The following is a 27,933-nucleotide window of genomic DNA, read 5'->3' on the forward strand; positions in this document are numbered from 1 at the left end:
AAGGTCCAGACCCCAAGTGTTGTGGAAATGGAGAGAAAAGACAAACTCTGAGAGAAGTTTTTAAGGCCAGTGACCAAGACTTGGATGAAGGGATATAAGGGAGGGCAGTGTCCAAAAGATGATTGAATTTTCAAGTTAAAACATTTGAACAGTGTTTCCTTTTCTGAAAATCACCCTGATGAAGCTCACGCAAGTCTCACTTTGTTTTTCAGGGTTGGCCAACCCATGCACAGGCTTAGGAAGAAGTCAGCACAATTCCCAACTGGAATCAGTCACAATTGCTTCCAGAAGAAAAGGCAAATTTGTACCTATGCCCTCCCTGGAGAGTTCCTGGCTGCTGACCAGCCGTGAAGGGCCGTGAGTCCGGTTTCTGTGTGGGGGGACGTCTGTGGCCCACCTCCTATGCACTCCAGCACCCCCATCAGCTCCCTCTTCTCCTTCACCAGCCCCGCAGTGAAGAGACTGCTTGGCTGGAAGCAAGGAGATGAAGAGGAGAAGTGGGCAGAGAAGGCCGTAGACTCTCTAGTGAAGAAACTAAAGAAGAAGAAAGGAGCCATGGATGAGCTGGAGAGGGCCCTCAGCTGTCCTGGGCAACCCAGCAAATGTGTCACCATCCCCAGGTCCCTGGATGGGCGCCTGCAGGTGTCCCACCGCAAGGGTTTGCCGCACGTCATTTACTGCCGGGTGTGGCGATGGCCAGATCTCCAGTCCCACCATGAGTTGAAGCCGTTGGAGTGCTGTGAGTTCCCTTTTGGCTCCAAACAGAAAGAGGTGTGCATTAACCCTTACCACTACCGCCGGGTGGAGACTCCAGGTGGGTTTTGTTCATGATGTCCCAGTTTATTTCAAAGTGAAAGTTAAAGTTCCACTGGTGGAGAATGGTGGGGTACCCACAAGACCAGGACTTTTACCTATAGAGAGAAGAGAGGGAGGTTTGAAACTTTTTAGGAATGAATCCAAAATTTTGTAGTCAGGAAAACTTAGAAAAAATATGTATTTTAATTTCAAAGTGTATGGAAGCTTTATGTGATTTTGAAAAATGCAGTTTATTTTGATGAACTTTGGAGAAATCATCATGACCTTTTCCTAGTTCTTAAGGCCTTGGAAGGGCTTAAAGTATCCTGGAAAATGATTACCCCCTGACACACACGCGCGCGCACACACACACACACACTGAACTGAATGAACTGAATTGATCTTTGATTTGTGTTGAGCTGAACCAAAGTTTGTTTGTGCTTCCACTTTGTTCAAGTTTAGATAAAGGGAAGTTAGCTCATCTCTGGATCTGAAAAGAGCTACAGAAAGAGTTGCTGAAAATTATTTCAGGACTAAAAACACCAGGGGCCAGGGTTGGGGGAGATCGGTGGTTGTTTTTAAAGACATTTTTTATAGTGCTGGGGTTTCAACCTAGTACCTCTCACAGGCTAGGCAAGTGCTCTGCCACTGGGCTATACCCTCAGCCCTTAAATATGGTTCTGACTAAAGAAGAGTACTGTTCTAATATTCTTCACATATCTGTATGTGTGTGTCTCTGTATATTTCACCCCCATTTTGGAGAAGTCTAGTGTTTATCTCTTTGTTCCTTTGCACAGACTTCAATAGTTTTATTGAAATTCTATTTGGACTGAGTGTTCTTATGGAATTCTGGGCAGGAATACAGTTTCTATGCTTTTTTTTTTTCTTTTCTTTTTCATTGGTCATCTGCCTCATTCCAGGAAACCAAAGGGTCACATTAGCTCCAGGAGATTGTCTCGGTCCCATCAGGAGACAGGACTGCCACCGTGCAGACAGAGACCCTGGGAAGACCATTAGAAGGTCCTATGTTCTTGGCAAATCTGATATGTTTCTCCTAGATCACAGAGGTTTTTGCTTTCTTCCCTTCTTCCTACTTCTCTTGAACTCTTTGCATATTTTTAAAATTGTGGAGTAGGGTGGTCTGCACTTCTAGTCCCAGTTACTCTGGAGGTTGAGGTGGGAGGATCCCTTGAGCCCAGGAATTCAAGGCCAATGTAGACAACCTTCCAGAATACAAGTTAAAAAAAATTTATCTGAGATCAAATTGCTTGAGTTAGACCCCATCTCAAAAAAAAAAAAAAAAAAAAAAAAGTCTGAGTTTATGACAAAAATGGCTTGATTTTTTTTTTTTTTTGCATCAAAGATTTCAGTTATATTTGGCATCTAGAGTGCATATCCAAAGAACATCTTGGGAGGCTGAGGTAGGAGGATTGCAAGTTCAAAGCCAGCCTCAGTAAAAGTGAGGTGCTAAGCAACTCAGTGAGAGACCCTGTCTCTAGTTTTGTTAATTTTTTCAATTGTTTCTTTTATTTCGATTTCATTGATTTCAGCTCTGATTTTAATTATTTCTTTCCTTCTACTCTACTGCATTTGCTGTCCCTGTCTCTAAAAAAAAAAAGAAAGAAATAACTTCTCTTCCTAAGTAATGTAGTTATAAAACATAACAGCTTGTAAGAAGTATTTTGTATATATATCAAGTTTTCCTCTTGGATATTTAAAAAGATACTTTTAAAGAATTACTTGATTATTTTGATTTTCATACCAGGTGAAGTTTCTTTTAGGATGATAATGTGAATGTTTTATATTTGTAGCTATATTTCATATCATAGGTTTGAATTTCAGAAAGATGACTTAGGAGGGTATAAATTTATAGTAATATTTAATGTATACAGTTTTTTTCATTTCTAACTGAAATTTTTAATAGAAGAATCAGCTTTTACATCTAGCTATCAAGCCATGTGCAGAATAAATTGTTTGAGAACAACAAAAATGTTAATCTTAACAAGTTTGTTGAATACCTAGTTATTATAAACCCTTAAGTTTTGTCTTTGAAATCTCATTTTTTTGACTGTGTATTTTAGGTACACTGAATTTTCTTTTCATTCTGATTTTCTTTTCATTCTATAATCACTTAAATAGTTGTCTTCAGTGCTTCTCAAGCTATCTGTAGTAAGAGACCAGTTGTAGATTTTTACATTTCTAGTACAATAAAATGAATTGCTGGGCAAATGACATTTAAAAAAGACTTCCAAAATACAAGGTCAATTTGAGAAAAATATTTGAGATAGATACAAAAATCACTCCATCAAATTGCTATTGAAAGTTTCTAAACACTTAACTCTGAATTTCAATACAATTTTTTTCAGACTGGTATCCAACAGTTGATGAAGGGTCTCCTGTCCTCAGGCCACAGGTTGCCTGGCTCAGATCTAGTAAAAGCTGTGCAAAAATGTTTACATCGTTCACGATGATTTTGTTCCATGTGGCTGGATGTTATTTCAGGAGTGTGATTTTTTATATATTAAATAATCATACTACATCAAAAACCACACAACTTTTGAATAAGAGACCAAAGTTGTTTTTTGCACTGCACTCCATGTGCCCAGTTACTCCTGCTACTTCCCCCTTGTAGCACCGAGATATGAAGATGGCATAGTTTTTAAAAGGTGGCTCAAAATAGAAATGAAAATCTGTAATCCAGGTCTCATTTGTAAGCAGTCGTGGAGATGTGGAAATGGCATGAGCTAATTAGAGATAGCTTTGTTTTAAGTGAAAGTGTTTAAAATTATGACCAGTTGCAGAGCCTTTTCTCTTTGTTGTTGTTTTGTTTTTTTGTACTGGGTACTGGGGATTTAACCCACTGAGCCACATCCCCATTCTTTTTAAAAAAATTTTTATCTTGAGACAGGATCTCTCTAAGTTGTTTAGGGCCTCACTGAGTTGCTGGGGCTGGCCTTGAATTTGCCATCAGTTGCAAATCTAAGGTTAACTGAGTTAAAGCCCAAACAAGCCCCAAACAAAACAACCAGAATAAGACCATTAGTTTTCTTTACAAACATTCATTATTCTTGGTTTTACCTGGATGGTAAAAATGCATACTCTCAAAATATGTTTTACCCTAGAGGAAACTATCTTTTTGTTGTTGTTGTTGTTATTGTTGTTTGTTTGGGTACCTGAGATCTACTATTGAAGAAATGGAAGTCCCTGCGTTCAAAAGGGCATGAGGCATCATGTTCATCAGTGTTAGGAGGTAACACTTAGACATCTTACATTAAAAACGAAGTCACAGAGATTATTCAAATTCTTCTTCATAAAAAAATGTGTGTTTATTTGAACACTATTAACATTATGATGAAGAAATATCACTTGAAAAGAAGCCATTTGTCATTTACTGTGTCAGCCCCTTTGTTCAGGAGCTATGTCATCTTTTATCTGTAGAGACAGAAAATACATTAAAGGAAACTTCCTGGTTTATCATCGATGTCACTTTTTCATGGTGGTCTTGAATGTTTGGTCTCTAATATCATAAGACAGAATATATAAATACTAGCTTGTAAAGGGGGAAGAAATATTCTAATTCTCTGCTGCCCTTACTTATAATGATTTTAGTTTACAACCTTTCATTTACCTGCTTGAGTTTATTTTTTGTTCATAAAACTGAAAATTATTGCTTGTTAAAAGAGATAAGTGTATTGTAAAAAAAGCAAATGATAGGTTTTATGTTATTGTACCTCTGTTGTTATTGTCTGATATTTACTTTTATAATACCTTATTTTTTAGAGCACTGTTAGAATATGTACATTTCATGAGATCTTTTAAAATCAATACTTGCATGTGATAAATCAGTAGTATGCTTAGAAGTTAAACCTACCCCATACATCTCCAGAAACCTTTTCTTTCAATAAATTGTTTTTTAGTTCTTTGCTTCTTTGATCATGTCCCCATTTTCTCTGTTTCTCCGGGCCCATATTGGTCACAGGCTACACTTCAACCTTTATGGCACCTCCTTTATGCCAGCATATGATGCTTTAGTCCCTGGAAGCTTTGAGTGCCCAGACAAAGCTTACCCTTGAGAATTTGAATTCAGTCCTGTGTTTCTTATCAGCTCAGGTCTGGGCTGGGGAGCACCTATGTATTTTTAAAGAAGGGAACCCCAAAGGAAACTACTAAAACGAGTAAATTTTACTTATGGATTTTCTTATTGTTGCTTATCTTTTACTTGTTTATCCTTATTATTTTTTACCACTGATATTTTAGTTGATAACTTTTAGTTCCTTGCCTTTAAATCTTTCCTTTAAATCTTTAAATCTTTTTTTGTAAGGACAAATAGGATGTTTTTATTCCAGTAGCATTACTGAACCTGAAATTGAGGCTGATCATCTAAATAATTGAACATGGTCCCTGAAGGAAAAATATTCTGGGCATCACTTAGGGTTTTATTGCAAGCAATAGAAACCAATTGTGCCTTTTTAAAAAAGACTTTATTGGCAGAATTAAAGAAGATGCAAACAATCAGGTCTCAAGCCAAGTATTAAGTCATTTCCAAGGTAGGAGCGCATAGGCGGTCTCTTTGGAGTGCTGACATTAGGAAGATCCTCCTTTGAACTTTGTCATCAGTTGTGACATTCTGCTTAAGATGCAGGTGGCAAGGAGGAAGGCTGTTGGTTTGATGTGACCCACATACTCATTTCTTGGGTAGAGATGGGATCGTCATGGATAGTTGTATGATGAGCACAGTGAATAGCAGAGGGGCAGTTCCCAAAGGAAAAATGGTTTCACCATCAACAAGCGGACAGATGAGAAAGGCAAGTGTCCCCCCTGTTCTCTCCTGATGAGCAACGTTCAGTGCTCACTCTCCTGTCGCCTTCTGCTCCTAGTGCTGCCTCCAGTGCTCGTGCCAAGACACAGTGAATACAACCCCCAGCTCAGCCTCCTGGCCAAGTTCCGAAGCGCCTCTCTGCATAGCGAGCCACTCATGCCACACAATGCCACCTACCCCGAGTCCTTCCAGCAGCCTCCGTGTCCTGCGCTCCCTCCCTCACCAAGCCACGTGTTCTCACAGTCCCCCTGCTCAGCCAGCTACCCCCACTCCCCAGGAAGTCCTTCTGAGCCAGAGTCTCCATATCAACACTCAGGTCAGTAAGAGCCGTGGTCTGTGGGAAACTATGGGAAATTAGGACCTGAAGCTATTATTTATAGTGGACAACCACAATCATAGTCACTGTAACTGACACTTGTATAGTGTTCTACAGGTCACAAGATAATCTCCATAGGCTGTGTTGGATCCTCTCTGTAAGATGATCAGGACTGTACCCATATGGGGAATGTGCTGACATCATAACAATGTTTAGTGGGAGGCTCACACAACAGCGTGATCATATGCCTATGAACCAAAAAGGATCAGGACTGTGCCCTATTTGCCAACGTGTTTTTGCTCTGATTCTCACTTCTAAACACTCTCAGAAAATAAAAGGATTTGAACACCATTCCTGGGAATATCCAAGAATTATTTTTTTTTAAGTAATAGAAATAAGTTTAGAATACATCTCTAGCCCAAGCAGAAAGACTTGACCTGAGGGCAGGCAAAGTGGAGGGTCAGGGTTAGGCCTTTTCTTTGGTGGCTTCTTTCAACCATCAAAGGGAGTCCCTGGCTACAAAAGATAAGTGTATTATTTTCTTCCAGCCAGCGCTTTTCACTTTTTGCTCTGTGAAGCCAGGGCACCAGCTTGAAAAGAAAGCTCTTCGGTAACTATTTGCTGAATTGAAAAAGCATAAAAAAGGGAAAGGGAGAATCAAGCACACAGTCATAGTTGCATGTGCTGCCACATCTGTGAAGTGGGTCCAAGCTGACATATGAAGAGGTTTAAGTACACTCATAAATGTAAGATAAATAATATCCAGGACTAACAATTTCCTTAAGGCCAACGTGAATACATTTGGTGCCAGCGGTGGTTACAATCTGCTGCACTCATTTATTATTCATGAATTCACTTTTTTAAAAAAATATTTTTTACTTGAAGATGGACACAATACCTTTATTTATTTATTTTTATGTTGTGCTGAGTATCGAACCCAGTGCTTCACTTATACTAGGCAAGTGCTCTACCACTGAACCACAACCTCAGCCCTATGAATTCACTTTTATTTTTTTTTTAAAAAGAGAATTTTAATATTTATTTATTTTTTAGTTTTCGGCGGACACAACATCTTTGTATGTGGTGCTGAGGATCGAACCCCGGCCGCACGCATGCCAAGCGAGCACGCTACCGCTTGAGCCACATCCCCAGCCCATAAATTCACTTTTAAAAACAGATATTTATTAAACTCTAAATGCAAACATTGCCTTAGGTTACTGAAAAGGAATTAAATGTTCAACAAAAATTGTTCCTGTTCTCAAAGACCTTGTAAAATGGGGAAAGATATAGGAGTTGCCTCTTCCCTTTCAAGGTACTTTGTTCTTTTTGCCTCCTCAGCAAGTTATTTATATACATACTTTAATATTTATCACTTTATATTTTATGATTCCTTATTTTTCTATGTCCAGCATAGAGCTGTTCATTAGTTGCTTATTGAATAAAGAAATTACCACACAGGTGTTTGGAACATGTAAAGCTCAGAACTATAGATAAGACATTTCATTGACTTAGTGTAGTAATGACTGTGCACCTGTTAAGTGCACGGCACCCCGCCAAGACTAGAAGTGCAATAATGATTACCATGGCCTCTGACCTTCACGAGGCAGTGATATGGAGAGCATCATGTAAATCAGGCGATAGAGGCTGTGACCAGCAGTGACTACAAGGACTTGAAGTAAAATATGGGTGTGGGATTGGAAAGAGGCAATGAATTAGAGGAGGCAGAATCAATGGGACTTGATATGGGGGACAGACTGAGATCCTGGACAAAATCTCAGAAGTCCTCACAGAGTGTGGGAGCAGGTGGTTGAAGTTCTGTACCTGGCCAAGTTCACTGAGAGGGAGGCATTACAGAGAGGGCAGAACCCTGGTTAAGGGACAGGATAAATATGTTGCAAAATACATATTTACATAACACATCTCTGCTATAATGATTTCCCGTACGGACTTTGCATTTTGACTCTGGTTACATAAGCAAGGTGATATTGTCCCTCCTCTTTCTGTCTATGAAGGGCAGAGCCCAACCAGGATGCAGAAGCTGATTAGGTTCTCACGGAAGGCATAGCACTGTGCATTTCAGAGAAAACAATTCTTCTCTGAATGATTAACCACAAAACCACAAATGCCAACCTGAATAACAGACCCATACATAAGTAAAAGGAACTTTTGAGATTAATTCGTTTTCCCCTAATTTTTTAGACAGCTTTATTAAGATCTAATTCACATGCCGTATGATTGATTTATTTCAAGTGTATGATTCAGTGATTTTTTTTGGTATATAAGATTAATTTTTTTTAAGTTGTGGTAAAATATGTCCTTTATAAAAATTGTCATTTTAGCCATTTTTAAGAGTCCCAATTCAGTGGCATTAAGTATATTCACTATGTCATGCTTCCATCACTACTATCTATTTGCAAACTTTTTTATCACTCTAAGGAGAAACACCTTACTTATTAAGCAATAGCTTCCTATTTCCTACCATCCCCAGTTCTGGTAACCTCCATCCTACTTTCTATCCCTACAAATTTACCTATTCTAGGTACCTGATTATAAGTAGATACATACAATATTTGCACTTTTGTATCTGGCTTATTTCACCTAATGAAGTGTTTTCACGGTTTATCCATGTTGTCGAATGTATCAATACTTTATTTTTGTGATTGAACAATATTTCATTGTATGACATACCAAATTTTTTTTTTAAATCAATTATCAGTTGTTAGATATTTGGCTTGTTTCCACCATTTGGCTTTTGTGAAGAATTCTGCTGCGAACCCTCGCAGGCAAGTATCTGTTTGAGTCACTGCTTTCAATTCCTTTGGGTGTAGACCTAGGAGAGGACTGCTGAGTCATATGACAATTCTGTATCCAGCATCTGAATTTTCTAGATCGATTTACTCCAGGACCTATAAAAGAGCCATTTTGCTTTATAACTCTTTCACTAGGGTCACAGTACATTTTGTCATAAGGAAATACTTTATCCATGGCTTCCTAGTGTGGCCCATAAGCTCCTGCATTAGAATTGGCAACAGGGCCTCTTAAAATGTACATGGCTATATGCACCTACTGATCTGATCAATCAGAATTTCTGGACGTGTGATCAGGAATCTGCAGTTTTAGCAAGTGCCACTGGCTTTTTTTTTTTTTGTGCATTCCTCAGTGTGAGAACTACTTGTGTAGTACTGATCTGCTTTTCTCTACTGTTGGATTCCACCATGAGCATTTCTAGACTCTTCTGAACTAGCATTAGGAATGGAAACTGAAGGAATCAGTTATTCTGAGTTGCTCTCTGAAGTTTTCCCACTGCCTCAGAGTTTTTATTGTGTTATGAATGACTTCCTGATAAGCTGCCGTCTATGTAATGCTAAGGTCACTGTCTGATCAGGACTGATACTAGAGGAGAAGGACCCTCCCTGATCAGTATGCCCTGGGCCCAAGGTTATAATCGATTTTCAACTCTTCTGTTTTGGAGGCATATCTTGAGGCTCCTCAGGAACAATTAATTCATTCCTGTGGCCTTTGTACAATCCATGGCAACTTGGGAACTGAAGATAAATAATTTCAAAGAAGAGTCAGCTTTCTATGTGTTTTACAAACCAAGTAACAGACTGTTCTGTTGATGAAAGCTCAGAGAATAGCTTCTCAATTTGAAGATCTTAAAGTCATTTGGACTCAATGCTAATTCATTAGTCAGAGGTAAAACTAAGCAGCTTTCCAGAAGGAACTTTAGAACAACCAATTTCTTTGGTGAGACACTCAAAATGTCACTTTAGAAGCATTTTGTTATGTTAATATGGTCTCTCTTTAGCAGTAACACTGCCCCCCAAGCCCACAAGTTTAACAGCAGAACAGACTGGACTATGCATAGTTTATCAGCTGACAAAGCCTTTGTTTCACTGCTTTCCTGTCATTGACCCCCCTCACCTCATCATGCCACATAAACCCCAGGGACCCAGAATGGCTGCACTGTAGATGCCACTGCCGATAGTCTTTTAGTACAAGCAGTACCTCACGGTGGTAAATCACAGGTGAACAGCTAAATGTCTCCAAGAGAGTCTCCTATTACCCAAAAACAAAACAAAATGTGTTTTAAGAGGCAGATAGCATGGCTTTGCATTTTAAATTTGGCGTTCTTCAGTGCTTGAGAATGAATGTTTTATCACCTTTCTTACAAAAGTAAGTTAATTTTTAATTTTAAACTAGCATTTAGAAGTCTGTAGGGTTTTGTTGTTGGTGGTGGTGGTGATGATGGTTTTTGTTTTGTTTAGTCTTGTTTTTGTTTATTTTGAAGCGGGATCTCACTAAGTTGCCCAGGCTTGCCTGGAATTCCTGGGCTTAAGTGATTCTCCTGTCTCCCTGTAGCTGGGCGCACATCATCTTGCCTGGCGTTGAAGTTTGTAGTTCTTAACATTTAGTATGGAATTGGGGACTTAAAAAAATTAGAGATTTTATTCCATTGTAAAAATATATATGCACCATAAGTTTATAGGTAGAGGAGTTGTTCAACTTTAATGTTCATACAAACCAAGTAGCAATCTGAATATAGATGCAGTTTTTGATTCTGTAGATCTGGGATGGGGGTTCAAGAATCAGCGCTCCTTGCAGAATCTCAGGTGATGGAGTCATAACTGTCCCATGAACCACATTTTGAGTAGGAAGGGTCTAAAGGAGTTTACTATTTAAAGGATCTCTTTATTAAGTGGCGATCATTTTGTAAATCAAATAGCAATCCTAATTTATTGGTTTCACAAAATTATATTTTAGTGCATATAGGAATGTATTCTAGATATGAGAATTACTAATGTATTCAAGGAAAAAATATCAATAAGAAGAGAAAGGGTGTGGATAGAAAAAAAAGGAAGAACTCTGTACTGTGGTTGGGAAACACAGTTACAGGAACACTTGCTGTAACATTAATGTGTGAGGTGAAAACATAACATTCATGGGCTTGCAGATGAAATAGCCAGCTTTCTTTAAAGGACTTTTATGCCATTTGTAACTAGATATCCCAGGAGAATGTAAGCCCCGCTAAGATTTTTTTTCTTTCTTTCTTAAATAAAATTCTGTTCACTGTTTTGATTTGGGTTTTATCATACCCAAATGATTTTTTTTTTAATTTTAAGAAATTATACTTTTTGGCCTAGGGATTTCGTTTGGCGTAATAAGAGTAAGATGCTATCTTTCATATGTAAAGATGAAGTTACCTGATAGCTTCATTTGAGCTGTTTACTTCAAGGGTGTTGATTTTTTACATCAGTCTGTTCATATCACCTTTTCCCTGTCCCCATCATGACCATTAAGCATATTTACAGATGCTATAACCATGGAAGATTAACAAGCCTCTGCTCCACAAGCTACTCCCAAAACAGCTTCCATTAGGCAGGTTTAAAAGATTGTGAGGCAGCCTCACTAGTCTTATAGCCAGCCTGCTGGTTGAAAGCATTCATCTCCATTTCCCTGTGGATCTCGGGCTTTGGGGTCCAGGTATGACAGTCATGAACTGCTGTCTGGCTTCCTTTCTTTCAGACTTCCGTCCAGTGTGTTACGAGGAGCCCCAGCACTGGTGCTCGGTCGCCTACTATGAACTGAACAACCGAGTAGGGGAGACATTCCAGGCTTCCTCCCGAAGTGTGCTCATAGATGGATTCACCGACCCTTCAAACAACAGGAACAGGTTCTGTCTTGGACTCCTTTCAAATGTAAACAGAAACTCCACAATAGAAAATACCAGGAGACATATAGGAAAGGGTAAGAGCAAACGTGTCATGCCTTGATGTAGCCTTCTGAGCTGAAAGAGTGGCCACAAACTGGCCATGTGGCCTTGTGGAAAGAACCCAGGGCTGGCAAACCGTGGGCGAGTTCTTGCGTCACAAAAGGAGAGAGCTCATGGGCTTTCAGGGTCCTGCTCTCTCTGCCTTTGCAGTCAGCAGGCTACCTTTGGGGGTGGTGTGTTGCAAACCCAAGAAAGATGACACTTTTGAAAGAAGGATGAGATTATTCAGTGGAGGTATCATGTGTTACTTTTGAATTGCCTAACGATGCCAACTAGGATGATTTCTGAAGAAGAATTCTGACTGGATGGTTATTGACATGAGGTAAAATGATCTGCATCCACTTAGAAGTGAGGGAGTTGAAAATATGAAAGAATTATGCTTGAAAGCCTTTGATAGGTGACTGGGGCTCTCCCGTGTCTGGCTGTTCTTGTGACAGCTCGTGGGTAGGCACAGGCCTCACTGGTCTCTAACCCATGAGCCTTGGGGCCTGTCTCATCCATATTAGCAAGGGTAGCACATCCCAGCAGAGTTTGAGGCCAGGATGAGGGTCTTTAAATTCTTTCTTTTATTTTAGAATTGTTGGTGTCTGCCTGATACTACTCCGGAGTCACAGAGAAAGAACCTTTAGAGTTGGTTGATCTTTTCTCTTCCCATCTGGAAAAGCAGTCTTAAGTTTTTTTCTCAGATTTCTAGGGAGATTCATTATTTCACTGTGTGATGCTTCCTAAGTCTTTCTTGCATACTCCCCAAATGTCCCCTGTTGTATTAAGCCTACCAGCCATTGATTAGAAACAGGTGGAATTCATTCATTGATGTTGATGCTTAATGAAGACAGTTACTTCATGTTTATTTACATTCTGATTCTTCCATAGCACCTTTGAGGCGGCTTACAAGAAAACTTTTGCTTTGAAATAATAACTACAAAATAGAAAATCAGAAACCAAGGTGGGGAGGGAGAGAATTCAAGTACAGTCACTATCTGTATATGGTTTTTTTATATCTGTGGATTCAACCAAACTCAGATCAGAAACATTCAGAAATAAATTGCATCTGTACTGAACATGTACAGACTTTTCTCTTTTCATTGTGCCTTAAACAAAGCAATGTAACAATTATTGACATATCATTTACATTGTATTCAGTATTCTAAGTCACCTAGACATCCAGGGTATACAGGAGGAATGTGTGTAATTGTATACAAATACTACACCATTTTATATTAGGAACCTTAGCACCCTCAGAGATTGGTACCTGCCGTGGGTCCTGGAACCAAACCCTTCCAGACACCAAGGGACGACTGTGTGTCATCCATAGAGAGAGCATTGTGACTGTGCTTGTGATTTTTGTGGTAGGTTTCCTGAGAGGGAGTGCAGAAAGAGGAAACTCAGTCTCCATGTAGTTCTTATCCCAACGGGGAAAATAGTTGTTACTCTAAGGAAGAAATAATTTTATTTGACTGAATTCCTAAACAAGTTTCTCAGGTGTGGCTCTATTTTTAAATGATTTTTGTATGAGACTCTTCAGTAAAATCTAAAGACAAAACATTAACACATAGCACTGTGGAGCTATTTGATGAAGGCCTTGCAGATTGATCTCCTTAGTAGACTTCTCCTGGTGCTAGTGACTCCAAAGAGAATTAAAATATTAAAGAGCTTGTTCAAGGTGTTATTGATGAGGACAAGGAGAGTAGGTGCCTATGTTGCTGACTAAGAGCTAATCTATAAAAGCAAGACCCAGGATGCAACCTGCTCCAAAACCCAGGCTACCTGGCTCTGTTGGTGCCACCTAAATGGAAGGACAGGCTCTCCACTTTTGTTTGGTCTCCAAGGCAAAGTCACAGTAGTCTCAGAAATCTGCTTAGGAATTACTCTAATATGAAAAAAAGAGATTTTTTTTTAAGAGACACTATGAGGCATGTCATAAAGCATGGCAGCAAAAAGTTTTGGCTTGGGATATTTTAAATCAAGGGCCATTGATCTATGAGATCACAAGAATAGCTCTCAGGTACTGCTGTGATTATCTGCTTCTGAGCAGCATGGCTTCCTGGGGCACCAGCCCAAGTCTGTAATGCACTGCTAAGTTAGCAAGAAAGTGAACTTATCTGCAGAGTTAACTAATAGAGATGCAAATTTCAGAGGTATGCATTCATCTCACAGATATATACTGAGCACCTGTACTCAGCCAAACTGGACACCAGGGGTAAGGGCAGAAGAAAAAGCAAAAGCACCTGCCTTCCTGGATTATGGGCAACTAGGGAAAGAAAGGCAGGAGATAATCTATACAGTATGTCAAATAGAGAAAAACTGAGCAGGGGTAGAGCAGGACTGAATGTGAAATGGGAAGATAGATTTAAGCCAAGAGTTCATAGGATATAAAAGGATCCTGTGGACTGGGGGTGTAGCTCAGTGGTATAGTGCTTGCCTAGCATGCACAAGGCCTCAAGTTTGATCTGAGCACTGCAAGTATATACATATATATATATGTATATGTATATATATATATACATATATATATATATATATATATATATATATATATATATATGTATGTATTTTAAAAAAATTTTTTTGAGATTAGATGGGGGAGAGGCTAAAGGTTGAAGATGGCTTAAAAAATTCTTTTTATTATAGTTAGTGATGAGCCATTTCTCCTCTAAAGAATTACTGTTAGCTTTGCAACCATTTTATTTTGTGTTCTTTGTTACTTAAATTTAGCCAAGCTGGCAGGCCCTCCAAAAAGAAGTTAGTGTTGTTTCCCAGGTGGCAGTGCAGGCTTGCAGGTTGTGTGCCCTCTGGTGCGGATGGTTTATGCTAGGCTGCCCAGGCCTTTTCACTCCGTTTTCCATCCAGTGGGACATACCGTGAGGCAGTGGGGTTGGTAGGAAGCATGCATTTGCAGCCATGCAGCAGTTATCTGGTGCAAAGGGAATTGAACCCGTTCTTCTGACCTCATCAGCAAAAAAGTTTCAGGTTGCTACTAACAAGCTAGCACTAGCAACCAGAGCCACCTCTTAACAGCAGAGCAACACCTCGAATAACAGGGGCAATGGCCAGTGTCTCATTGGGGGGAGTTCTTCTTCTTCCTGCAGAGAAGGGTATAAGCCACCTGAAAACTTAAAGTTTAAAATAATTAGTGAAGAACAAAATACAAAGAGCCAGAAATATGTTTACAAAAGCGGAGCCCTTAATACATCCAGTCCACACAAGAGCTGGAACTAGACAAATAGAAAATGGCTCCCATGGTTTATTGAAGGGGGGTCCATCAAAAGCAGGGATAAAGTTTCAAGGGTGGAGTCTTGCTTCGTGATGTCTTGCAGTCAGCAGGTTGATTGGCATCTTGGCAGGTCACACACCCATCTCAAAGATACTGTGTGGTTATAGCAGTTTACCCCATCTCTGGTGCCCTGTGGGACCTTTGGCAGAGCTTGAATAGGGCTCACAATGAGTCAGGGCAGTCAACCAGAGGAAATGTCCACCTGTCATTCTCAGACACCAGATTCTCCTATTTAATAGGTTACAACGCATGGCAGCCCACTCGTAGCCCATGGATGGCTCTCGACACTCGGAGAGTCTGGAACACTAAATTCTAATCTGGGATCTGTCCACATTCTTCTTTGAAAACTAAGCAACACACTTGAATGCTTTCCAGTGACTTGCTAAAGAGTAAAATAATGATGGTAATGATGATGGCTATCCCTATTGATTTCCTCACTTCCCTAGGTGACACTTTGAAAGAGACAGGCTCATTTCCCTTCTGCAGGGTAGATGTGTGGCATTTGACCTATCTGATATTTGTTCTTCTCTCTGTGGGAGAAAACATATATCATTATGATAATTACTGAGGCATTAACCCCAGCTATTGAGTTTGCTGAGGTAAATCAAGATCACCCTGTCAAAATTTTTCATGTATCCCAAGTCATTTCATTGTTTTGGGAATTAGTTTTTCACTTTTTACAAATCTTAATTTTCTTTCATGTTTTAAGTTCCATAGAATTCTAGAAATTCTTCCTGTTCGTGAAAGGAATCATCCTGATGCCAGAGTCTGGTCCTTGTTAGTTCCTTGGAAGGAGGATTTGCCCTTCCAGGTGTTATTAGAATTATTTTTTTCCCCAAGGATTTAGTTTCCCTCCCTCAAAATAACCCTTCCATTCTGCTTTTGAGCATGGGTATGGCTTCTTCAACTTTGAAAAACAAATCCTAAAAAAGTTTAACATAGAATGTCATAACTATTATAGTCATTAAACTTGACATTGCAGAATATCTGGTATCCTGGAAAAACCCTCATAATATATTACTAAATGAAAAAGAGAGTTTTAAAACATCATGTAGAGAATGATTCCAATTTTTTAAAACCTTTTTTTTTTTCAAAATAGTTGGACATAATACCTTTATTTTATTTATTTATTTTTATGTGGTGCTGAAGATTGAACCCAGGGCCTCGCACATGCTAGAAAAGCACTCTACCACTGAGTCACAATCCCAGCCCCCCAATTTTGTTTTTCTAAAATATACTTCACAAAAGACAAATATATATATCAGTTGTTAGCTGTGATTGTTTTAGGGCTGTGGGATTATGGTGGGCTTTAATTTTCCATGTCTAGATTTTCTATAGTGGGTTTCTTGCTCATGTGTAGATGGGGGTCCCGGAGGTATAAGGGTGCACTGGGAACACTACCACAGTAGTGAGAGAGAAGCATCACTGCCCAGTTCAGCCCAGCACAGGCTGAGTGGCTGAGTGTGTGACTGGCAGTGATGGGACATTCAGCATAGTGCATTTGGACCCAAACCTGCTTGGTCATCTGTGTCCACAAAGACTTAGTCTTCAAGTACTGACTTACTATGGCCCAGAAGTGATTATGTAAAATAGGAAAAGGTGCCCCTTCCTTAAGAGAAATCACTGTCCTCTTGGTAATAATTATACCAAGTTTGGAAGAGAATGAGGCAAACCCTGGAGTTGTGCTTTAGGAATAGTCCTGTGGAAGACGCAGCCCTGTCCTCTGATGTAGGCTCTGGTGTGGGTTTGGAAATCTGTATTTTTATTTTCTTGATCATACATCATTGTAGAATACTTCAAATATACACAAAATTAGAGAGAGTGGTGTAATGAGTCTTCGTGTCATCTCTAGCACCAGTAATGATTGACATTCTGTGCTCTTTTTTTTTTTCATCTATCCTCCAAGCTGTTTTGGCTAGAGTATTTTATTATTTTTATGTATCTATTTATTTATTTTTGTGGTGCTAGAAATTGAATTCAGGGCCTCACACATGCTAGGCAAGATCTCTACTACTGAGCTGTATGCTCAGCCCTTGCTAGAGTATTTTAAAGCAAATCTCAGACTTTGTAACCTTTTGTCCATCTATTTCAATATGTATCTCACTTTATAAGAAATTTTTTAAAAATATAACTATCATACCTAGAAATACGTACTTTTTTAAAGCTCTAGATGATCCTGATAATCAGCTAGGCTTTAAAGTAGCTGTGCAGAAGAGAAGGCAGCAAAGACAAAGGCAAGGTCAAGTAACCTCCAGGGAGGCATTGAGTTGTGTGAGTCAGCTTTTTGTTGCTGTGATCCAAGGACTGACAAGAACAACTTAGAGAAAGGAAAGTTTATTTTTGGCTCAAAGTTTCAGAGGTTCAGTCTATGATGGGCTGACTCCATTGCTGTGGGCCTGAGGTCATGGGGAACATGATAGAGGAGGGCCCAACAGAGGAAAGCTGCAGAGCTCATGACAGCCAGAAAGGGGGGGGGGCAGGAACAGATATAGTCCCTGCGGGTATGCCCCTAGTAACCAACTTCCTCCAACCCTGTACCCCACCTGCCTATAGTTACCACCACTAGTCCATTCAAATTATTACTTCACTAAATGGATTAATCCACTACTGAGGTTACAGCTCTCATAATCCAATATTTTCACATGTGAACATTGCAGCATTCCCATTTTGGGGGGGCATTCCAGATCAAATCCATAACAGTAAGTTGAAGTTTTGCTCTTAGCAGGGTAGAGAGGCTGAGTTCTTTGAGCAGGAGGGGGCATTTATCCTCCGTCCCAGTCAGAAGATCTATGTGCATACCTACACTTTCTGACTTCCTCCCCTGACTATGAGTAGATCCCTGGGCATTGGGTACTCTCCCTATGGTGGCATTGCTCTCCTTCCATTCTTCCCTCCTTGTGTCTCTACTTTGAGACAATAGAACAGGATTAAAGGGACACACTTGCATTCTGATCCTGCAGATCCAAATCAAACCCAAAGTGCCACCACACACAACTCACTGTTCTCATAAAAAGTGAGTGGCAGTCCCAGACAAATGAAAAGTTTAGATAAAGAAAGACACAGCCCAAGTGTGAGCAGAACCTGCCATAGGACCACATTGCCTGGTTTCTCTTGTAACCTCTCTTTTTCCTCCAGAATTTTTTTATTAGTGCATTATAATTATATATAATAGTAGGGGTTCTTTATTACATATTTGTGCAGGCACACAATATAACAATATCAAGTAGTGCTTTTTCTTATTCCCTATTGCTAGAAGTTAGAACAAGCTATAGGATTATAACAATAGCTTTGTTTCCATTGCTTTGTCTAAAGCTTCTCCATGATAATAAAACTTTAAAGGCATATTTTATTGCAACGAGAATAGATATGATTTCATCAGCAACTGACAAATGTAGCTGTAATGAAATCTGCACATGTTCATTTTTTTCCTGTACTGGCTTCAAGAAATGTCACATAAATCAGGGAATTCACAAATAATAACCTTTTGCAATGAGGTTTCAATTCTGACAGAGATGTGAAATTTTATGGGACCACCTGCTAGTATTCATGATCAGAATGAAATAATGAATTCTATGATATTCCTGTCTGAAAATAGTTGTCAAGTATCCCATGCTTAAAAATCCAGCCTTTCCAGTTTTGTAGACTAATCTGTAAGGTAGTCTGAGTTGCTTAACGGTGGTTCCCAAAGTGAGGAAGTGTCTGCTTCACCTGGGAACTAACTAAAATGCAAATTGTCTGCCTGATTTCATGCTTACTGAGTCAGTGAGCTATCTGGCTTTTCGTTTTGATTTTGTTGTGGTGCTGGGGATGGAATCTAGGGTCTCGCACATGTGAGGCAAGCGCTCTACTGCTGAGGCTGAGCTATGCGCCCCCGACCTTCCTGCCCAGGCATCTGTAGAATGAGCCCTCCAGGTGATCTGGGTGCAGACTAACGCTTGAGAACTGTTTCACTTTGTGGCCATCTTGAATTTGATACCTATGGTTGAAAGCCACAATTTTGGCCTTTCAGATGGATGCAAATAAAATCACACATCTACTGGACTCTTCTATTGATGACACTGTCTCTGGCCAAAAGCTGGCCTCCTCACAGTGGGCCTGGCTTCTGACCTCACCTGGTGTTTGCAGTAGTCTCCACATTCTTCACCTTGGCTCTCTTCTCCTCTCTCGGGATGCTGGGCCACTACCCATCCATCTGCCCAGGCTCTCCTCTGCTCCTCTCTCTTGGCCAACTTGTACTGTGGTTGCAGATAAGCCTTTAACAGGATTGAAAACCACCCCCTAAATAAAGATCAGGGTCAGATAACAAAAATCTTATCTATTCTACTTAATAGTTTCCAGTAGGATTATATATTTGAAGGTCATTCAGTTCAAATGCATACTAAAGGCTTAGTGGGCCTCACTCTGGCTTTCTCCACCTGCTTTCCCTCTTTTAGGGCCCCCTCCCCAACTCCACCCTTGCCTAAGAGGAAGGCCTCCCCCAGAGCACAGAGTGGCCAAGGGGGCCGTGCTGGCACCTCCTCACTATGGACCAGTCAAGTCACTACTTCCTGCTTCTGTCCTGCTTCCTCTCTACCTAGTGTGCCTGGGTCGTGAGTGTCAGGCCATTCAGGAAAATGAATAATGGAGATGAGAAAGAAAAGGGAGAGGAAGGCTGGGGAAATAAAAAGGGGAGCCAGTCTGACACAGGAAGTGTAACAGTGGCCTGAAAATCCAAAGCTCTGCTTTATCTGTGGGACTCTGGGTCCCACTTCTCAGCAATGTGGCTGGTGTATATAATACTGGAATTTCTTCTTCTCTACTGTCTACCTGCTCAGGCTTCTCTCTCTTCTGTAGATACAGGCAAAATCAAATTAAGGGAAAGAAGACAGGGGCAAAGAAATAAGTATGCTGGGAGGTAGTCAGTCACACAGCATGCAAAATCACCTCCCGTGCTTCTTATAACCTGACACACTGAGCATCTCTGTCATAATGTTTCCTACACTAGGTCTGAGAAGCCATGGGGGGTGGTCTATAAACTCTTTCCATTAAAAGTTTTGTATTTTCATTTTGAGGAAACCCAAAACATTATGACATGTATATTCTGGATCCCTTTGACAAATTCCTCTTAACTGTGTGGTGGTTGTGCTGACATCTAGTGTTAGAGTTTTTCCTCCATTAAAATTGGAGAAAAATTATTCTTGTATTTAATATTCACTAGACTAAAATGTCTTCATTTTTTCTAACCCCAGCCCCTTGCTGTAATTTTTTTATTTAATCTCAAACCCTGACACTGGGTGAGAAAGAATCATCTAAAATTTAATGTGGAAAAAAATTCACATGAGCAGCAACATTCTTAGGGTGCTCTTTAGAATCATATCTCTCCAGTAATGTTAGGTAAGGTGGTATAAGCTGTATTTACTTGTGAGTTTTTATATGACTGTGTCTGTAAGTTTTGGGAATGTCATTGTTCATAAGTCATATAGACATTGTATGAACTGACTTATAATAGTGGGTGATTCACCTTTTAAATGAAATAGATTGCTTTGAAGGATCTATTAAGGGAAACAGATTTATAACTGTTAATAAAATAAACTTCATTTATTGTTTCCTCTGGAGTGGGTTTATTGCATGTACTTAAGTAACATTTTTGTGATATTAATTATCATTTAAATTAAATTTTTTGTTTGCATATGCATGTGAAAGATTATTTTTTTGAATGATGTATTTATTTTGTTTCTAATATTATCAAACCTTATTTTGGAACAAATAAGCATGAGATTGAGAGTGACGGAAGCAATAATATACGAAAGCCTACTCGTTGGTCCTTGGGAAAAACTGTTGACATGGGTTGCTTTTTTGGAGGAGAGGTACTGGAGATTGAACCCAGGGTGCTCTACCACTAAGCTATACCCCCAGCTCCTTTTATTACTGTTTAAAAATTCTGAGACAGTGTCTCACTAAGTTGCCCAGGCTGGCCTTGAACTTGCAATCCTTCTACCTCAGCCTCCAGGGTTTCTGGGGTTACAGACATGTTCACCGTACCCAGCCATGGATTGTATTTTTAAATGGACTTGTGGAAATGACAATAAAAACAAGTGGAGATTGGGGTCACATGATTAACTCAGACATCTGTGATTAGTGATAGGAAAATGCACCTGACAGCAGAGTCCCATCTTTCTAGCAGGTAAGAGTCACTGGGAAGGGAACAGAGTTTGCAGGGTGCTGTGTTTTTGTGTCCACAGGCGTGCACTTGTACTACGTTGGGGGAGAGGTGTATGCCGAGTGTGTGAGCGACAGCAGCATCTTTGTGCAGAGCAGGAACTGCAACTATCAGCACGGCTTCCACCCAGCCACCGTCTGCAAGATCCCCAGCGGGTGCAGCCTCAAGGTCTTCAACAACCAACTCTTCGCTCAGCTGCTTGCCCAGTCGGTTCACCATGGCTTTGAAGTCGTTTATGAGTTAACCAAGATGTGCACTATTCGGATGAGTTTTGTTAAGGTAAGGAGTAATTGCTTTTGGATTATAAAACCAGAAAATAAAAAAACAGAACAAACTGCAGAAGCATTCTTTGGTAGATGTGGCAGTTGTACAGCCAATTCAAGTAGATAACAATCCTCTTTTTTTTTTTTTTAATTCTGTTAATAGTTTTTAAGAAGAACTCTTCTATGAGTATGGATTGTCTTGTTTAGCAGTTTTGTGAAAGTTCCTAAGCATGTTATTTTTGGAAAAAAAAAAAAACAAGTTAAAAGAGCTGATTTTTATAAATGAAGAAGATAAGGTGACAGTAATACTGTTTTGTAGGACTAAATGCTCCAGCACTGAGCTACTTCATCAGCCCTCAGAGTAGATTTTAATAGCCCTTTAAAGTGACCAAGACAAAAGATTGTTCTCTTTTTTTTGTACTCAAATTAAATTCTTACTGTTTTTTAAAATAATTTTAGCAATTATATGAAAAGCAAATGTTAAGAGTACATAGTTTGAAATTTAAAAAAATGGTTAATTGAAACCATTTCTCTTTCATGATGACAAAGCAGCTTTATTCACATTCACTGTTTGAATAGCATTTTTGCATGTAACATAATTAACAAATTTCAGAAATCTTTTCAAATGCTCTGTTGCTTTAGAGCCAGCAGAGGGCATTGAATTGCTGCTAATGAACCATCATTCCAATTCCAATCCTATGGCTTTTTTTTTTTTTTTTTAATCCAGGTCTATTTTTAAAATTAGGATGGAATGCCAACATCTCATAGAAATCTGAATTTGTCTAAGATCAACTAGATATATGTCTCAGGTATTCAGCTTTTAAGTTTGTAAAACTAGACAATTTATTAAAAAAACAAACTGTTGCTAGTATTATATGACTTTTAAAAATATCTAGAAAATATAATTATATATGATTAGTTTAAAAATTATAGATCACTTGGGGCTGGGGTTGTGGCTCAGTGGTAGAGCATTCATCTAGCACATGCGAGGCCCTGGGTTCTATCCTCAGAACCACATAAAAATAAATAAGTAAAATAAAGGTATTGTGTCCAACTACAACTAAAAAATATTTTAAAAAATTATAGATCATATAAATAATATTTTAAAAAATTATAGATCACTAAACACTATGGGGGTGATAGTTCAGATCATCTCTTAAGATCTTTTTGGCTCTGATGTTTACTGATTGATCCAAGGACTCCTTCATTCATTCAATCAACAAATACTTACTGAGCACCTGCCGTGTACCAGGCCCAGCACTGTTTTAGGCACTGGAATATTCTGATGGTTACTCATGGATCTCTGCCCTTATGGAACCAATATTGTAGGAGGGAGAGAAAGGCAATAAATAACAGCCATAATAATGAGAAAATGTAGAGATAGGTAAAGGGAATTGGTTGCTGTGGTTGGAAGGTGTCACATGATGTAGGCTTCACTGAAGACATTTCAGCAGAGACTTGAAGATGATGGAGTTAGTCATGGGACTCTCTGGGGAATGAGCAAGCAAAAAAGTCTAACACTACGGGTATGCCTGGAAATTTGGAGAAACAGGCAGGCCAGTGTGACTGCAGTTAACTGCGTGTGGTGGGAGGAGATCAGAGCAACCCTTCATAAGCCACCACAAGGAATTTGGTATTTACCTGTGAAGAGGTGACCAGGCTTTGCTGAGATTTAAACAGAAGGGTTTCATGGTCTGACTTACAGTTTTGAGGATCACTCTGCTGCTGCGTGGATAATAGGTATGAATGCAGGAAATGTGAGAGGTGAGAAGGCTGTTGCAATATTCACGTGAGAGATGATGGGTGCGCTCCTGCCAGGAGAGCTCCAGGAGAAGGATTCCCAGTTGCGAAGGCAGATTTGAGGTGGGTGTGAGGAAAGAGAATTAGGAAGATGAAATGTTGTCTTTGACCCAGATGGAGAAGATGCAGGCAAGTCAGGCTTATAGATAAAGTTCAGTTTTGGTAACAGCAGCTTTGAGATGTCTGTCATACATTCAAGCAGAGATGTTGAGTGGAGAGTTAGAGGTAAGAGTCTGTTTGTAAATGTGGAATTGTCTGCATATGGATGGTATTTAACTCCCTGAGTCTGAATGAGATTTGAGTTTAAACTGAGAACACAGGAGGTCTGCGACTGAGCCCAGGTACTTCAGTGTTAGAAGGTGAGGGAGAAATAGCCAGTGAAGAAAACTGAGAAAGCCCAACCAGCAAAGCAGTTGGACCAAAACTCTAATAATGCATAAATGGATTAGTGAATCTAATAATGGGTACATGGATGGGCTTATTTGGAAACACAGATGATTTATCTATGGTAAGAGGTAGAAAAGCCACGTTAAGTGGGTGGAGAGTCTCATTTCCAATGGCTTCATTTTTCTTATGAAAATAAGGAAAAAAAAGATCATCAGTTTCAAGTGCAGACAGGGGAGCAGGTGCTAGGGGCTTTTGGGAATAGGAGTGGGGGTGAAGCAGTCAGCTAGAAGGGCAAGCAAGACTGGGGAATGTGGTGCCAGGTGGCAGTAGAGGGCCACTTTAGAATCGTAGTCACAAATATAAAATGTGACCATCCATGGTCAATTCCAATTTTTAAATAACTCTACCAAGAATAGATTCACTGTTCCCAATAACAAAAGTAATACATTTGGGTGTGATGTACCTTTATTTTTAAAAATAACTTTCTATTGATATGTAAAATATAGTTATAGGTAAGCAAGTTTTGGTAATCAACCCTGAAAGTTAAGAGGGCCCTCTAGTTTTCTTCACAGAGATTACTGGCCTATAAGCTGTAGCCATTCTGTGCAGAATGCACAGGGTAAAAGAATGTAAGGTGGCATTTCTTCCCTTATGGGAGGGGAGATGACTTGCCAGCATTTCCTGGGTGTTGGGCCTGGAACCCCAGACCTCCAGGTTGGCATAGAGTCATGTGAACCCAGAGCAAGTGCACTGATTCAGACTCCTCTGGTATCTGGTGGATGCAGTGGTCTGTCCTTACAGGACGATGTAGCGTCCTCTCTGGCTCTCTGTGGTCAGGACCTCCCCAGTGTGTGAGTTCTACCAAGGACCCTGTGCTCTTCCTGGAGGCCATTGGAGGCTGATACAATCACTCTGGCTCTGTTCTTGCTTTTCAGGGTTGGGGAGCTGAGTATCATCGCCAGGATGTCACGAGCACCCCCTGTTGGATTGAGATTCACCTTCATGGACCACTGCAGTGGTTGGACAAGGTTCTGACTCAGATGGGATCCCCACATAACCCCATTTCTTCAGTGTCTTAACAGTTATGTCTTAAGCTTCATTGCTATAGAATAGATGCTATTGCAGGCAGTGGCTTATATCATTTTAGATTTGCAACTAACCCAAGTTTCTAAATACATGTGTAAATACATATAATATACACTATACATATTTTTTATCACCATTTGTTTTGTGCTACCTAGTTAACTTGGGGCCTGTACAGTGTGATTGGAAAAGCAGGGTTTTCAGTCCCATGCTACTTCTTTTGTGGGAGAAAACAAATGAAAGGTAACAGTATCAGCAACATGTGAGGCCTTTGATGGAACCCAGGCAACTCAGTATGTCATATGGCCGAACAGAACAGCTTCATATGGCCAAAGTCAGGTTTTGGTAGTACTAGAGCAAACAACACTTTTAGACAAAGCCAAAACCAGGCAATTAAAACCATATGGGTTAAATGATCTCACTTTTAGTGCTATTGGCAAGGGGAAAAATGATTAAATTTGTACAAGGAATTATGTGAGGTAAGCCACAGCTATTTTATTTCTGCTGGACTATTGTGCTGATTTCAATGGTACATTTTAAATCAATTTAAACCATGATTAGAAAAGAGAGAAACTGTGAAGCCAAGAATCATATTGCCTCAACCTACCACTGTAAAAAACAAAAACAAATGAGTCCAGTAAGGGAAAATAAATAAGAAAGTTGCACGGAATGCACTATAATCCCAATTGTGTAGTCCAGAATTTAGTCCAAGAACCACCCAACAAGACCCCTGGTTTCCATGTTGGAAATCAGGTTCTGGTCTTCCTAGTGATTCAACTTCTGAGTCTGTTGTTGTGTGTGACACTGCCATGTGTTAAGTCCCGTGCAGAGAAGCAGCAACATCAAAGGGTTAAACAGGGAATCATAAAATTTACTCACATTCCCACATTAAAGCTTCTATTTCAGGGAACCCTTCTGCTACATTATCCTGCCGGTTGGCAGATTTAACTATTTACAGATTATTGAAATAATAGTAATAGCTCTGAAGACATCTAGACACAATATTGGATGAAGTTTATAAATTAATTACCTTTGTGCCTATATTGACTAAATTATCGACTGTTTACATCTGGTAGCCTCTTCTAAAGCTAGTTTCCTACTTGGAAATAACTTCACAAGTAAGGATAATTTCATATATGGTCATATAATTTTGTGAGAACAGTGGTACAGAATAACAGGACATCTTTTAAAATATACCTAATATTAAAAACATATTCTTCTTTGGATGATAAAGGGAAATTTTTAGATACTTGCCACCCACAAAACACCACATTGCTTGGAAAAATATTTCACACCCTCTTAAAAATGTTTAAGTTAACATGGAAGTTATGCTCGTAACAGACAGCACTTCAGTAATCCAGGAGATTGTTTCATTTAGGCATTCTATCTAGCATTAGTGCACATGTAGCTGTTTCTCATTAAACTGTAGTCAAGATAGAAATGATCATGTGAAAAAGATATGAGTGAGCTGCTATTTTCACCTCTTATAATGACTAGTATTATATAATAGAAACTCCATATATATAATAGAAAGTAATTATTCCATTTTACATTAAAACTAGATGGCCCATTTAGTGTTTAGAAAACCCATAGTTTATTGGTTCATCAACTCTGTATTGTTCACCTATATGTGCCAGGTACAATGTCAGGTACTATGGAATTAAAGGCAGACGAGACAGTCCCAACCTTTGTGGAGCAGAGAGTCTAATAGTAAAGTCTTTGCATAGACGTTTGCATTTTCATGTTTCAGAACATGTTTTTTTTTTGTTTTAGAACAAAACGTGAACTTCCTTTTGCTTAAAAAAGTGTAACTGATTTTTTATTATCTCTATTTTGAAATAGGCACTTGCCTCCCCATTTTCTAATCATTCCCCCATTTTCCCTTCTTGGAGAGGTCAATACTTATGGTGGGTCTCATATTAGTACCATTCTATGGGGGAACATTAAGAATACATAGCTTTTGCTATTAATATCAAACACAGTTTTCTTGATCTTCCCACAAGTTGTCAAACTCATCCTCTTGTAACCCATACCTTTACAGAATTAATCAGCAGTAATGGCTTATAAATGACATTTACAAGACCAAGAATATAAACATTTCCATGCAGCTTTAGGAAACTAGGACAACTTATTGCAGTGCACCTGAACTTTTTCGGTGAAAAATAAATTATGAAATCAGCACGTATCACCCAAATGTCACACCAAAAGCCTTTATTAGGATATTTGTAAAACTCAGAATTGAGAATTGATAAGTAAACCCTCTGTTTATTGTAATGGTCACATTTTAATCAACTTTTTTTTTCTTTTGCTGCTAAGAGTTCCCAAAAATTGTAATTTAGTGTTTAATTTTAGACTTCTCAGTGTGGTCATTTAGCATTCATTCTGTGAGTTAGAAAAGCCAAAAAATTGAATATAATTTTTTTATAGGATAGTGAACAAAGTGGACAGGGTAGGACTTTGAATACATCACCGCCACCGTCATGTTTCAGGTTGCAATAGACAAAGATCATGAGACAGAGAACAGTAACATCTAGGCCTGCTCACAAGAAAGCCAGTATTTTTTATTGTCTGTTAAAAAGGAGATGTGAAAAGTTTGTTTTAGCTAGATGATATGTTAATAGCTACCAGGGCTTTGGAACCAAAAAGATGTCACTTTTTAACACATATACTTGATATGTTATTTTTTTATACTCAGCATAAATCAGGAAAAGTTGGCCAACTGCTAGCATTTAGGATCCTTTTTTTATTCTCTCCTGTGGATGTGGATATTCCCATAACAGCAAACAACAACAGTAACCAAAGCATCTTATAAATATACTTGGTAGACATTAAGCTCCTAACTTTGTGTCCCAAATATTTGGTATATACATTCAATAAATAAATAATCAGAATATAACATGCATTCCAAATTGTCATTCCTATTATGATTTAACAGCTGAACTGTATGAGAAGGTTAGGTGATCCTGGCACATGTTAAAGATAAGTTCCAATGAATGTAAGACACACCAACAAAAAAAGAAACTATCTCTACTTGAGTGGAGCAACACTTTTGATTATAATAACCTTGGCCTCGATTATCCTTCAAATCATACTTATATTGTCATCTGATTGTTTATAATAAAGAATACTGTACCCGATATGTCTTTTCGCTCATTTTTCCTACAAATCTCATACAAGGATTCACTGCACATGGACCTATAGCTTCCTAAAACAATTCGTCTCAA

At 39.2% G+C, this 27,933-nt stretch overlaps 1 protein-coding gene across 1 annotated transcript; it reads left to right on the forward strand.

The window, feature by feature from the left end:
* The first annotated feature begins 267 nt into the window (after window positions 1-267).
* Window positions 268-27,838, forward strand: Smad9 (SMAD family member 9). The gene is made up of 5 exons (XM_027928905.3): window positions 268-814; window positions 5,673-5,930; window positions 11,457-11,678; window positions 21,199-21,455; window positions 24,562-27,838. The coding sequence occupies exons 1-5, from the start codon at window positions 403-405 to the stop codon at window positions 24,703-24,705; spliced, it is 1,293 nt and encodes a 430-aa protein (XP_027784706.1). The 5' UTR covers window positions 268-402; the 3' UTR covers window positions 24,706-27,838.
* Window positions 27,839-27,933: the final 95 nt, after the last annotated feature.

Source organism: Marmota flaviventris, chromosome 4 (assembly GCF_047511675.1).
Source record: "Marmota flaviventris isolate mMarFla1 chromosome 4, mMarFla1.hap1, whole genome shotgun sequence".
Lineage (NCBI taxonomy): Eukaryota > Metazoa > Chordata > Mammalia > Rodentia > Sciuridae > Marmota > Marmota flaviventris.

Bases quoted from the DNA above. Each gene is read 5' to 3' on its own strand.
- Smad9 (XM_027928905.3), top strand. From the start codon at position 403: ATGCACTCCAGCACCCCCATCAGCTCCCTCTTCTCCTTCACCAGCCCC. The intron at 815-5,672 runs GTGGGTTTTGTT...TTCTGCTCCTAG, and splicing joins CCGCCGGGTGGAGACTCCAG to TGCTGCCTCCAGTGCTCGTG. The intron at 11,679-21,198 runs GTAAGAGCAAAC...TTGTGTCCACAG, and splicing joins CAGGAGACATATAGGAAAGG to GCGTGCACTTGTACTACGTT.